Genomic DNA, 12,342 nt, shown 5'->3' with positions numbered 1-12,342 from the left:
AGAGATCATATTTCTCCAGTTTTAGCTTCTCTCCACTGGATGAACAGAAATGTCTCTTTCCATGCTGATGGTACCGTTGTTGCGTTTCCTCTGCTGTGTGTTGCTGATCCCTGCTGAAGCCAAGCCTGAATGGAGCTCATGCAGTCACTGTACGATTCCCAGGYAGACAGAACCCGACCCATCATGCTCTTTGTTGACGTCACTTCCTCCAGAAGCAGCAGAGTGTTGTCCTCGAGCTGCTTCACCTGCTGACTGACACTGTGGTAATCTGCAGCTGATGAACAAACACACCTCAGGTTAGTCGTCCACTTGTTGACTGAAGAGTTGGACGGTTAGAGTCAGATAACTCACCGAGGGCAGATTTACTGGAATATTTCTCAGAGATCTGCTTCAGCTTCCCAAGAGCAGCTTCCAACAAAGAAGGAAGCTCCTGTTTGTTCACCAGCTCCTGTGGTTGCAAATAAATCATAAAAACACTAAAAAGTGTGTTTACACTCTCATCCAGKACAGACTTCAACTGGAGTCTCTTCTGTCAGAGGAAAATGTTTCAGTTCTTTTCTGAGAAGAAGTTTACAGAGAAACAGAAAACTCTGGAGGTGAAGGAGGGACACTGGTTCTTACATTCCATTCCTGCAGCAACACTCTGACAGCTTCTGGAGAAATATACGGTCTCTTCCAGRTCCGGAGCTTGGCCTTGATCTGACCCAGCAGGTCCAGAACTGTGTGGTGGTGCTCCCGGTACTCCAGCTTGATGCCGTGGTACTTGGCAGTGACTCTGACTCCAGTAAATCTGGAGAAGAAAGGGTTACATCACATCAAACCTAAAAAACTAGAGAATTATTATTATRAGCTTTATTTAACCAGATAACCTGKTTCAGATCCACAATCTCTTTGTTAGGAGGGACCTGACAAGTCAGCAGCACCTTTTACAAGTATGATCATAGATTCATCTCATCTCAGAAACATCAGAGGTTCTTTATTCCACCAGTGAGGTTTCTGCCTTTAAACATTTCCAGACACTACCAGAGGCTTTTATTTTGAAACTAGGGAGTCAGACAACTTCCTCCAGTTCTTACCTTTAGTTTGACACACTTAAAGAAAAAGAAATATTGAAAGGCTTTTGAAGGATTTCAGGGGTGACTAGCTGGTAAAAAACACGATTATCAAAAGCAATGACAGTAAACTCGGTCTCTTCCTCTTCCAGCAGTTTCACTTCACCGAGCATCTTTCCCTTTCAGTCCCTTTCAGAGGGAAGCTGTCCTCACATACATTTACAACCAACTGTGGACAAACAGAGGACCAGCAGCTGCAGATAAAGGACCATGGTGAACATGATATCCACAATCAGCAATAAAATAATTTGTGATTTTTTTTATTTCATCATTGTTCATCCAGGCAAAYCCCACTGAGATCACAGATCTGTTTTTCTTGGGCGGCCTGGGCCTGAAGGCAACCTGGTGTACAGGTTTTTGTGTTGGAGGGCAACTGGAGAACCGGAGAAAACCCATCAAGCACGAGGASAACATGCAAACTCTGCACAGAAAGACCCAGGTCTGAACCGGGATCGAACCCAGGACCTTCTTGCTGTGGGGCGTCAGTGCTAACCACTGATCCACCGTGCTGCCAACAGCCAACAAAGTGCAAAACAACCCTGAGTCCAGCTTCTTCAGGGACTGTTCTGGTGAATTCATGAGAACAAAAGAGGGAGGAAGGTTGTTGACATGAAGTCATCTCAGACTTGTTCATTGAAACCTGTTGATGTTCCTCAGGGGTCTGGACAGCTTGAAGGTCCAGGACCTGGTCCTATCAAGACCTCTTTATTAAAATACTCCATCCAGAGTCTGTAGAATGTGTGTGCGTGCACACACACACACACACACACACACACACACACACATCTGGGGGTTACCTCCTCTTCATCTCATCCATCTTGTCTGCAGGAACCATCAGGTTTCCATATTCGTCCAGGTTTCTGAAGGACTGGAACGTTCTGAAGTGCTGTGGCATCTCCTCCAAACAAACCTGAAACAGCAGACAGGAAGTTCACACACACGCTGAAATCTGCTGTCAAACTCTACATTTAATGTCAGTCTGGAGCCATCTGCTGCTCAGAGTTTACTCTGACGTGTACAAACTGCCATCATGAAGCTCGTCTTACTCTSAGCAGCTCCTGTTTCTCCCGGGCTTCATCAGCAGCACTGCCGTGGTCCTGAGGGTCCCCCTGTTCCTCAGACAGAGCCCCCTCTGTCCTCAACAACCAGCGGGCCACCAGGTCCAGCGGGGGTGGGAGGCTCATGTCCAGCTCTATTCTGTATTCATGAAGCTGAATCCAAAGAAAAGAAAACATCATGTTCCASTGAAAGTCTGGACATTTGTGTCTCTGAGGATCAAACAGACAGAAAACATGCTGGCTGCATCCAACTGTCCAAGTCTGATTCTACATAAGGTCAGATGGTCTCCTGTCCTGGACCAGTCCTGGACCAGTTCTTCTGTGTTTGTCTGTGTCTCTTTCCTGTCCTCCAAGCAGCCGGTCGAGGCAGATGGTCTCCTGTCCTGAGCCTGGTTCTGCTGGAGGTTTCTTCCTGATTAGCAGGGAGTTTTTCCTCTCCACCGTTTGCTCAGGATGGGAGACTGTGATGAAGTGATTCAACACAATCTGCTGCTTTCTTCTTTACATTGTTCTTTTTATSTACAGTGTCCTGAGACAACGTRTGTTGGGACTTGGAGATATATAAATAAACTGAATTAAACTGAATTGAAACATAAGGTCAAAGGTCAGCAACATCTAGTGAAAATCTATTTATTTTGATTAAATCTGTCTGTTTGCTGACAGCTGCTCTGACTTTGACTGTAAATTTTATATTCTGTCATTTTCCTTTAATTAAACTTGGTTTTTATCTTTGCCAAGGAGGTTGTGTTTTCAGTCGCGTCTGTCTGTCTGTGGAAAAATTATTCAATAACTTACGGACAGATTTTCATGAAATATTTACCACAGGTGGGTATTGGTCAAAGRAGCAYRTCGTTTAATTTTGGTGAAGATCCGGATCACGATCTGGATCCAGGAAGATTTTGAAGGATTCCTCACTATGGCAGGATTGGGGGAATTGACCTTGGCAGAGGTTTGYGCTCTCTGASTGCTTTTAGTTATAAGTTGTTTTCATGCCTCAGATAAAAACCAAACACTAACATCAAAAGTTACAGAAGCTCTGAATAAAAATACAGAATAACCTGAAGTCAGTCAGCTGCTGACCGAATCGTCCCWATCTGACCATTTTACAACATTCAAAGAAAAAAGGTCACATGTGCTGAAAAATGACTTTTCTTTTCTTTGCACATTAAATAAATTACATACTGATGTGACTGAATGAGGTACAGGTGTGATACAGGTGAGTCTCTCCCTCTCTCATCCTTCTTGTTACCTGTGACACACCTGACCCTGTAAACGACCTGTTCTGATTTCAACTGGTACCAGTCCTGGCTGTGTGAATGTGGGTGGAGCTCAGGTTTAAGCTGTCCTCAGGGGGGTAGCAGAACCTTTTGGTTGATGGAGTCCCAGGCCTCTCTGAGAGCTCGTTGCTCCTGGCTGAGCTTTGGCGCTCGTCTCATGGCGGTCAGTAAAGGCATGATGGGACGGCGCTGTTCATTAAAGGACACCAGAAACGTCTGAAACACCTGGAGAGGAGAAACACCACATCCAGTACCAACCCAAACTTTAAACTTCAAGTGAAAGTTTGTTTTACTGACAATTCTGCTAAATGTTTGAAGAAAGCTGCAGCACATTTCCTCTGACAGGTGAGCACAGGTAATGAAACCTACGTGATATCTCTCTGAGTAACTTTCTCCTTCTGTTGAGTCCCATCCTTCCAGCAGCTCATCGTAGGCCTGCCGGAGCCAGCAGGTGACCTCCTTCACTTTCCCATCACCTGTCGTCTGAACACAGCAAACTTACAGTAAATACAGATTTTATTTTAGGGTTTATTCTGGACTGGTTCCTAATCCAAACAAAACCAAACAGAAAAACTCAATATTTTATTCTGGAGGTGAAAATAAAACCTGAAGCACAAGTTGAAATATCTTCAGACTTTAAAAGAAAAGCAGAACAGAACCATATTTTACATGAAGCAGAACCAACTGTGAACAGCTTGTTCTGGTCCGACAGATGTACAGCTGGTTTCTGGATCTGGTTCTACCAGCAGAACCTGCTGCTCAACACACACACCTGAACTGAACCGTTTTGGRTAACAGGAGGACCCGACCCATTGGACTCAATCAGCTGGTTTCTGTGACCGTTACTAACCGGACCTTCATGAAGTTCTGGATGTTTGCTGACAGAAACTGGATCAGGTTTAGGATTTAGACTTGGTTTTCTTTGGACAGTGACCTGAGATGAGCTTTGCTGTAAATTTGTGCCGTGTAAGTCAAATAAATAAAGGCAGCAGCAGCTAGCTGTAGCACTTTGACTCTGTTCAACTCCCCTGTGTTGGTAGTGTGTGTGTGTGTGTGTGTGTGTGTGTGTGTGTGTGTGTGTGTGTGTGGTAGTTTAGTGTACCTGTCGCAGAGGTGAAGCAGAAACAGCAGGAGTGTAGTGAACAGGTAGACGGACAGGTGAGGGGCTTGTAGGAGGAGTCAGAAACTGGGTCTGGGGGGGAGGGGGGGAGAAAGAAGCAGAACTGGAACGAACCAAAGAAACTTAGAAGAAAATTGTAAACAGAGCAGAGAGGTTATTAATGAAATGCAGCGAAGAGGGGATGTTTTTTTTTGTTTTTTCATCAGAACATGGTCTCGTTTAGAAGAACCTTCTTCATCAGGACTGAATGAAACAGAAAAGTTCAAACCTGCATCTCCTCCTGGACTGGCAGGTCTCTGGAGTACTGCAGGAACTGAGCCACGTAGGTCATGATGGACTTCTCATCGGGGTCTCGAACGTCCACATCTGCATCCACATGACAATCCTCCATTATTATTCAAAGAACCAAAGACCAAACAAAGCTGAGATCCTGGACATGAGGGTTCTTCTGAGGGTCCACCAGGCAGAACTGACTGGAACCCAGAAAACGAAGGCTGTTAAAAACATCGGGCAGAACCGATGAAACAGTCGAGGCTTTTGTTTGGCTTGGATCAGCAGACTGTTTGGTCGTCACTCRACAGTCCCTCAGGCTCACTGAGATCTTCTCAGACACAGCTTTTATCCACATATTTATTCAGCCACACATCAAACTGAACCTGAACAAGTAAATCTTTCAGAAAAGAACTAAATCAGTTTTTGAGGTGTGTCTGTAGAACCAAACATTTCAAAGGGATTAGCTACAAAGTGTCCAAAAGAATCATAAACATCCTGTCCTGGATCAGAAGCCTGAATAACATCTAATAGATCCATCCAGTAGTCTCTTATATAATACTTTATTATAAGTTTTACCTGAAAACATTTCCAATGGAGTTTAAATGTGATGTGGTAGTAGCTGTGAGTCATCCCAACACAGACTCTGAAGGCTAACGTTTCTAAATGTTGCAGGGTGATGAATGCTGCTTTGTTCTGTTTTAACAAGTATTGTTTCTGTAGATCTTTAAGGTTTTTCAAAACTGTCAAAATACAACAAAACAAGTTTCTGATAAGAAAAGATCAGAAGAAAAACTTTCAGAAAGTTCCTCACCATCCGGGTCCAGCAGTCTGGGGATCTTGAGCTCCTTCTCTGCAATGTGGAACGCTTCCTCCAGGTTCTGCTTGTTGCTCCTGGTTCTGGCTTTGGACAGATCCACCAGGTCGGGTCGCAAAGCGTTCAGGATGGCGAGGAACAGCACGCCACTCCTCCAGCTCACCTTAAAGTCTTTGACATTTATTGAACAGCCGGCTCTGAGGAAACAAACCGTTCACAGAACTTGCTTCAATAGAACCCAGAGTTGAAATCAAGTCCAGGACGGTGGTTGTTGTGTTCACAAAACACATTCACAATACAGGTCTGGAAGGGTTCTAGTTCTATGCTTCTTGTTCTATCTCTACTATCATAACAGACAATAAAATTCATCCACACCCTCTAATCCTATAGAAGTCATGTAGTCACCTCCTACAGGTGGTCCGAACATGAAGGACTTACATTTGGCACTGGTCTCGCACCCACAGCAGCAGAGCCTTCTTGGCAGAAACCTTGAAGCGTTGATGAAGAGGTGAGCCTCTGCGTGGAACTGGACTGCTGCTTGTCGAGCGACTGGAGCGGGAGTCCAGACTGGCCAAAGACTCCACCGACGATTGACGGGAGTCAAAGGACAGGCAGCTGGCCAGCTCCTCGATCTGAGAGACAAAAGACCAGGACTCATCTGACTGGTGTCTTGGGTCAACAAACTACAGTAAACAGCTGGAAACACCTGGATCAACATGGACTTTGTATTTCTGACCTGCTGTTTTCAGAACTTACACATGCTCACAGATTAAGCTTGAGGATTTTTGTCAACTCAGAGTGATGATGTCACAATGCAACAAGTTTAAACAGTCTTTATGTCAAATTCTGCTCATTTCCACAGAAAGTCTTCATCTTCATGGATTGTCCATAACAAACACCATGTTCAAACATTAGGCTGTCCATATGTGGCACCAGGACACCCTAGGCYWMAGYTCRATGATTGACTTTGTTGTTGTTTCATCTGATCTGCGGCTGCATGTTTTGGACACTCAGGTGAAGAGAGGGGCGGAGCTGTCACCTGTCCACTACCTGGTGGTGAGTTGGMTCYRWTGGYKGGGGAGGATGATGGTCAGACCTGGCAGACCCAAACGTATAGTGAGGGTCTGCTGGGAACATCTGTCAGAATCTCCCTTCAGACGGAGCTTCATCTCACACCTCCGGGAGAASTTAGAACAYGTTCCRGGGGARGTGGGGGACATTGAGTCTCAGTGGRCCATGTTCCATACCTCCATTGTCGAGATGACTTACCTGAGCTGTGGTTGTAAGGTTGTCGGTGCCTGTTGTGGCAGCAACCCTCGAACCCGCTGGTGGACACCGGMGGTGARGGATGCTGTCAGGCTGAAGAAGGAGTCCTATCAGGACTTTTTGGCCTGTGGGACTCTGGAAGCAGCCGATAGRTATCAGCAGTCCAAGAGGATTGCAGCTYGGGTGGTCGCTGAGGCAAAAACTTGAGCGTAGGARGAGTTCAGAGAGGCCATGGAAAAAGACTTCCGTACGGCTTCGAGGYRATTCTGGTCCACCATCYGGTGTCTCAGGGGAGGAAAGCAGTTCACCACCAACACTACAGAATTTSTAGGAGCAGCCKAGGTGTTGAGGGGATCCTTTTTGGTGACCTTAGGATCAMATCTCTGCTTTTTGTGGATGATGTGGTCCTATTGGCTTCATCAGATCCTGATCTCCAGCTCTCACTGGAGCGGTTCACAGATGGGATGAGGATCAGTGCCTCCAAATCCCAGACCATGGTCTTGAGCATGAAAAGGGTAGGGTGTCTTCTCCGGGTCAGGGAGGAGGTCCTGCCCCAAGTGGAGGAGTTTAAGTATCTCAGGGTCTTGTTCATGAATGAGGGAAGAATGGAGCAGGAGATCAACAGGTGGATTGGTGCTGTGTCTGCAGTGATGTGGGCGTTGTACCGGTCTGTCGTGGTGAAGAGAGCTGAGCCAGAAGGTGAAGCTCTCAGTTTACCAGTGGGTCTACGTTTCTACCCTCATCTATGGTCAGGAGCTTTGGGTAGTGACTGAAAGAAGGAGATCACAGATMCAAGCAGCTGAAATGAGTTTCCTCTGCAGGGTGTCTGGGCTCTCCCTTAGAGATAGGCTGAGAAGMTCAGTCATCCAGGAGGGACTCAGAGTAGAGCCGCTGCTCCTCCACGTCCAGAGGAGCCAGTTGAGGTGGTTCATCTGGTTAGGATGCCTCCTGGACTCCTCCCTGGTGAGGTGTTCTGGACACGTCCCACTGGGAGGAGACCAGAGGAAGACCCAGGACACGCTGGAGGGACTATGTTTCTCAGCTGGTCTGGGAACACCTTGGGATTCCCCCAGAGGAGCTGGTCCAAGTGTCTGGAGAGAGGGARGTCTGGGTCTCTGCTGAGGCTGCTGCCCCCGAGACCTGACCCTGGATAAGAGGWAGAAGATGGATGAACGGATGGTCTTCATCTTAAGCAGTTTCTCCATCCAGATTCAGGTTTTGTCTGATTAGCTCTACGTTCCTGATGGAAGATGACCTTTCAGGTAGTTCTGGTACTTTTCAACACTTCTGCAGACCTGTTTTTTTTCTGTTTTTTCAGTTCTTCTGCCTGCAGAATCTGCACTAAATTAAGAACCAAAACAATAAAAAAAAAAATAAAAATAAAAAAATAAAACAAAAGAACCAAAACAATAACTGAACGTTTGTTTGTGCTGTGATGATTCTAATAGGATGTAAAAGACAAAGTCAACAATAGTGAAGTAAACTGACATGGTACTGCAGAATGATGGTCCATATGAGACCCAGGATGATTGACGGTTTCCCCTCCATGATGTCAGGAATGTTTATGTTCACCATTTTGACCTGAAAAATCAAAGAAAACATTTTCACAACTTTTACAAAGTCTGYAGAAGTCTGTTTACAAAGTCAGCTGAATAATGCTCATTTCCATACAGAACTAAGGTTAGTATTTAAACATGAAGTTAATTCTGCTTTATGAAATGTATCTTGTCTTGTTTTCTCAGCTCCAAAAGGAGAAGAGGGTTTTTTTACTGATTTGGTTTTGAGGAAGGAGAGAGCCTTCTGGATGTTACTCCTGTGCTGAAACGTCCCCTGGCCTCTGTCCCGACTCTGAAAAACACACGTCTCTTAGTTTGGATCCTCCCAGCTGCTGCTGGAGCTCAGCAGAGGTTCTACTCACCAGGCGCTGACCACTCATCACCTCCAGCAGGTCCAACAGTTTGGAGCCATCTCTGAAGTCGTTGAACAGGTCTACAATCAAACATGGTGGCCTCCGCTGTCCCAACACAAACATGTTTGTTTTGTTTACAACAAATGAGTCTTTAAAGRCAACAGGAACTGATGTCAATTAGTTTCTTCCATCATCCTGTAATGATCTCATCATTAGACGGACGTCTACACCTAATTAACCTTTGTACCAACCTGATTCAAGATGGCTGCCAAAGCTAATCACCTATTTGTCAATAATGTCTTTAACACTGTCAGTTTGAGATATCGAACTTAGTGTGGTGTGGTAGTAGTTGAGTCATCCTCATCACACACTGTGAGGGCTGACAGAGTGTGAGAACCTGGTGGAGGCTGAGATGTATTCCTTCAGACAATGCTGGTTTCATTAACCTGAAGATAGAAGTGAAGGTTGCCTCCAGTGAAACATGCCTGTTAGTCAAAGTGTGAAGTCTGTTACTGTTAGTCTGTACTGTGATCTTTGACCCTAAATGCTGTATTTAGCTCCGCCCCTCYACTCTCCAGTGTCTCTGGCTGTAAAACATCTTCAGACAAACGTATTTAGAAACAGGTCTGTTCTGCTGGTACCTTCATTTGTTTTCATCAGTGAACACAGAACTCTGAGGGGACCAGTACCATCCAGTTACATCACATGAACAAAAATAAACAATGTGTGGAACTGAGAGAACGGTTCTGCTCAGATMCAGGAAACATTGTATTTATGTCAGGGAAGAAAAGATTCATAACTAAAACATTTAGTTTTTAATGATTTGTTTGATTTAGTCAGATTTAAAAAGCTTCCTGCAGATAATTAAAGATGTGATGGAGCACAGCACCTGTAAAAGATGTATGTCAGGCTCACCTTCGACAGCTGAACATTGACCCAGTTGGTGAAGGTTCTCTTCTGGATCTGCTCTTGTTCCACTGTGGAGACAAAGGAAAATACTTTACAACTCAACTTGTGTTTTACAGTCAGACAGGTAAACTACAGAGGCCATGAAAATAAATGATACAGCTGTAAATAAAACTTTTACTTTTTCCTACTGTGAATGAGCTGCTGCACAGTGTGAACACTGTATTTTCTTTCTTTTATCAATATATTCAAAATATCACAAAAATTTAAATCCACTCAACATCCAACTTTAACAAACATTTAGAAATATTACCATAAAAATCAAGAAACCATTTTCACTTCAGAAATGAACAGTGACCCGCTGTAGCATCTGCTGCTGCCGTACTGGTATCAGATGTGAAAAAATGAGTCCGTCTCTGTTTTTATAGCTGACCTGGTTCTGATTGGACCGGCTATTATTACCTCAGCTGAAGTGGGATTTTAAAACAACTTCAGCTCAGACTAGCCGTTAGCTCATTAGTTCCTCCAGATTTTGTCAGAATTACAGGCCAGGATATATAAAACAATTATTTGTAAAATTTGTAAACTGTGAGTTTTGACTTTTATTCCTGATAAAGACCAGTTTAAATCTAATCTCTAAGAAGAAAACTCTTCTGAAGGTCCTTTATCTGATTGGTCAGTTTTCTGGCCTAAAGCAACAAGTCTTAAAACGCCGACAAACCCTCCAGACTAAGTTTTTATAGTTTGTCAGTTTTCACCTGTGATGACAGAAACCAGTTTATTGTCCTGATGCATCTCAGTAATCCAGGTAAAAAATCAAAAAGAAAAAAACTGTATAGGTCTTCTGGACGGGACCAGTTTATTATAATAATAATAAAAATCTGTTTCCTGGTTTTGAGCAGAAAATGTGATCAACAGCTGCTGTAAAGTTGGTTCTTTAATCTTTAAACTGAAACATTCAAAAAACCTACATCTGCTCTGTGCATCGAGACAAACAAGAGTCAAATTTATCACCAAGTTAAAGACACAACTTACCCATGATGAGGACCTGAACTACTGATTCATGGAGGAAGTGACCAGATCACAAGTTTAAACCAGCTAACTACTGCAGGTTCATGGCAGCAAATGAAGCAAATCAGACAAATCTTGTCTAACCAGCTGAAAACTTTCCTTTCTAGCCTGAGGGGAAGCAGGTGAGATTATTTCAACTCCACCTTCTCAGGTTCTGACTCAGACTGCAGGCCTGCCTCAACATGACCTGAAATAAACTGCAGCATCTTGGATCCATCAGGCTTCAGAACCAACAGAAAGTGGGTGAAATATGACGAGTCAGCTTTTATAACTTCAGCATCAGCAGGACCGAGTTTAAAGCAGGTTACATGTTCTGCTCGTGTTTCTGCAGTTTGTCCACATACTGCAGAAAACAAACCTCTGAGAACAGAACCAACCTGTTGGTACCATGAACTCCTCTTATGGGAGGATGCACAGGTAGCAGAACAGAACTGTGCAAATGTCTTGAGCCACACCTCGTCTCTAAAGAACAGGACTTTCTTGCCATCGGCTGAAATGGTCTTAGGCAACGAGTCTTCAGGATTTTAAAGCGCTTTAGTTTTTCTTTTCTTTGCCACTTCAGTAGAAAACAAAACTGAATGTTAGTTTCTTAAGTTTCTTAAAGAAAAAAAATAAAGTGCTTTGGATTTTGGCTGCTTTCTTGCTCAGTTCCAGGTCAAACCCAGCAGCTAATCTAACTCCTGCCAGCTGGTGGCACGGCAGTGGAGAGCTGATGGTTGGGGACTTGGTCACCCTGACTCCTCAGTGGACCAAAGTGTTTCTACTCATTTCTGATGAGGAATGTCTCTGCTGATGAAAATGTTGCTTCATAATGCTGTATTCAAAAATATAAAAACTCATTTATATCATTTAGACAAAACGAGAGAAGTCCTGACACATTATTCTGTTACACTTCAACCATCATCAGAAATCAAAACATCTCAAACATCACAGATGAAAGCACATTTATATGGATCCTCAGTAAGCAGATGGACATATTAAACATCAGAAAGATTAAATTATAAATTCCTTTTATAATCTTTTGAAACACAGCTGCTGAAAGCTAAAATCATTTGTTTGACAGATGTGTTGCAATAAGTGTATAATTGAGTCCCAACCCTCCCTCATGCTKCAGAGCTCAGCTTCACATGTTCCAAAATGCCCTGGGATCCAAAGAACTGATGAGCGAGCAGCATCTGAATCCTTACAGATCTTTGAAGAGTGACTCAGAAAATCAAACTGCCAACAGGTATGAAAACATAAAAAAGCCCCCTAAGGTTTCTGTAATAAAAAACCAGAAAAACAAATAGATATATGACAACTGGTTATAGACAAGAGCTCATTAAACCACTTTTCTMCTTCTATTTTCTGCTCAGTCACAGAGACACAGCTCAACTTTTCTGTGTAAAGAACCAGAGAATGACCTTGTAGCAGCAGGTCAGTAGTTTGTTAGAATGAGGCTAACCTTGTAGCAGCAGGTCAGTAGTTTGTTAGAATGAGGCTAACCTTGTAGCAGCAGGTCAGTAGTTTGTTAGAATGAGGCTAACCTTGTAGCAG

General features: G+C 43.8%; 1 protein-coding gene across 1 annotated transcript in view; it reads right to left on the bottom strand.

Moving 5' to 3' along the window:
• Positions 1-12,342, bottom strand: part of LOC106531411 (uncharacterized) — a gene marked incomplete at its 5' end in the record, with an annotated part of 83,511 nt that overhangs the window by 70,676 nt on the left and 493 nt on the right. Inside the window, 15 exon segments of the mRNA XM_014027278.1 lie at positions 75-274; positions 352-448; positions 622-790; positions 1,910-2,022; positions 2,159-2,323; positions 3,535-3,672; positions 3,817-3,930; positions 4,550-4,639; positions 4,836-4,933; positions 5,652-5,851; positions 6,093-6,286; positions 8,409-8,501; positions 8,691-8,768; positions 8,839-8,934; positions 9,745-9,806. Of these exon segments, the coding sequence (XP_013882732.1) occupies positions 75-274; positions 352-448; positions 622-790; positions 1,910-2,022; positions 2,159-2,323; positions 3,535-3,672; positions 3,817-3,930; positions 4,550-4,639; positions 4,836-4,933; positions 5,652-5,851; positions 6,093-6,286; positions 8,409-8,501; positions 8,691-8,768; positions 8,839-8,934; positions 9,745-9,806 (1,907 nt within the window).

Source organism: Austrofundulus limnaeus, unplaced genomic scaffold (genome assembly GCF_001266775.1).
Source record: "Austrofundulus limnaeus strain Quisiro unplaced genomic scaffold, Austrofundulus_limnaeus-1.0 Scaffold629, whole genome shotgun sequence".
NCBI classification, from domain to species: domain Eukaryota; kingdom Metazoa; phylum Chordata; class Actinopteri; order Cyprinodontiformes; family Rivulidae; genus Austrofundulus; species Austrofundulus limnaeus.
This window is presented reverse-complemented; position numbering and strand designations above follow the sequence as displayed.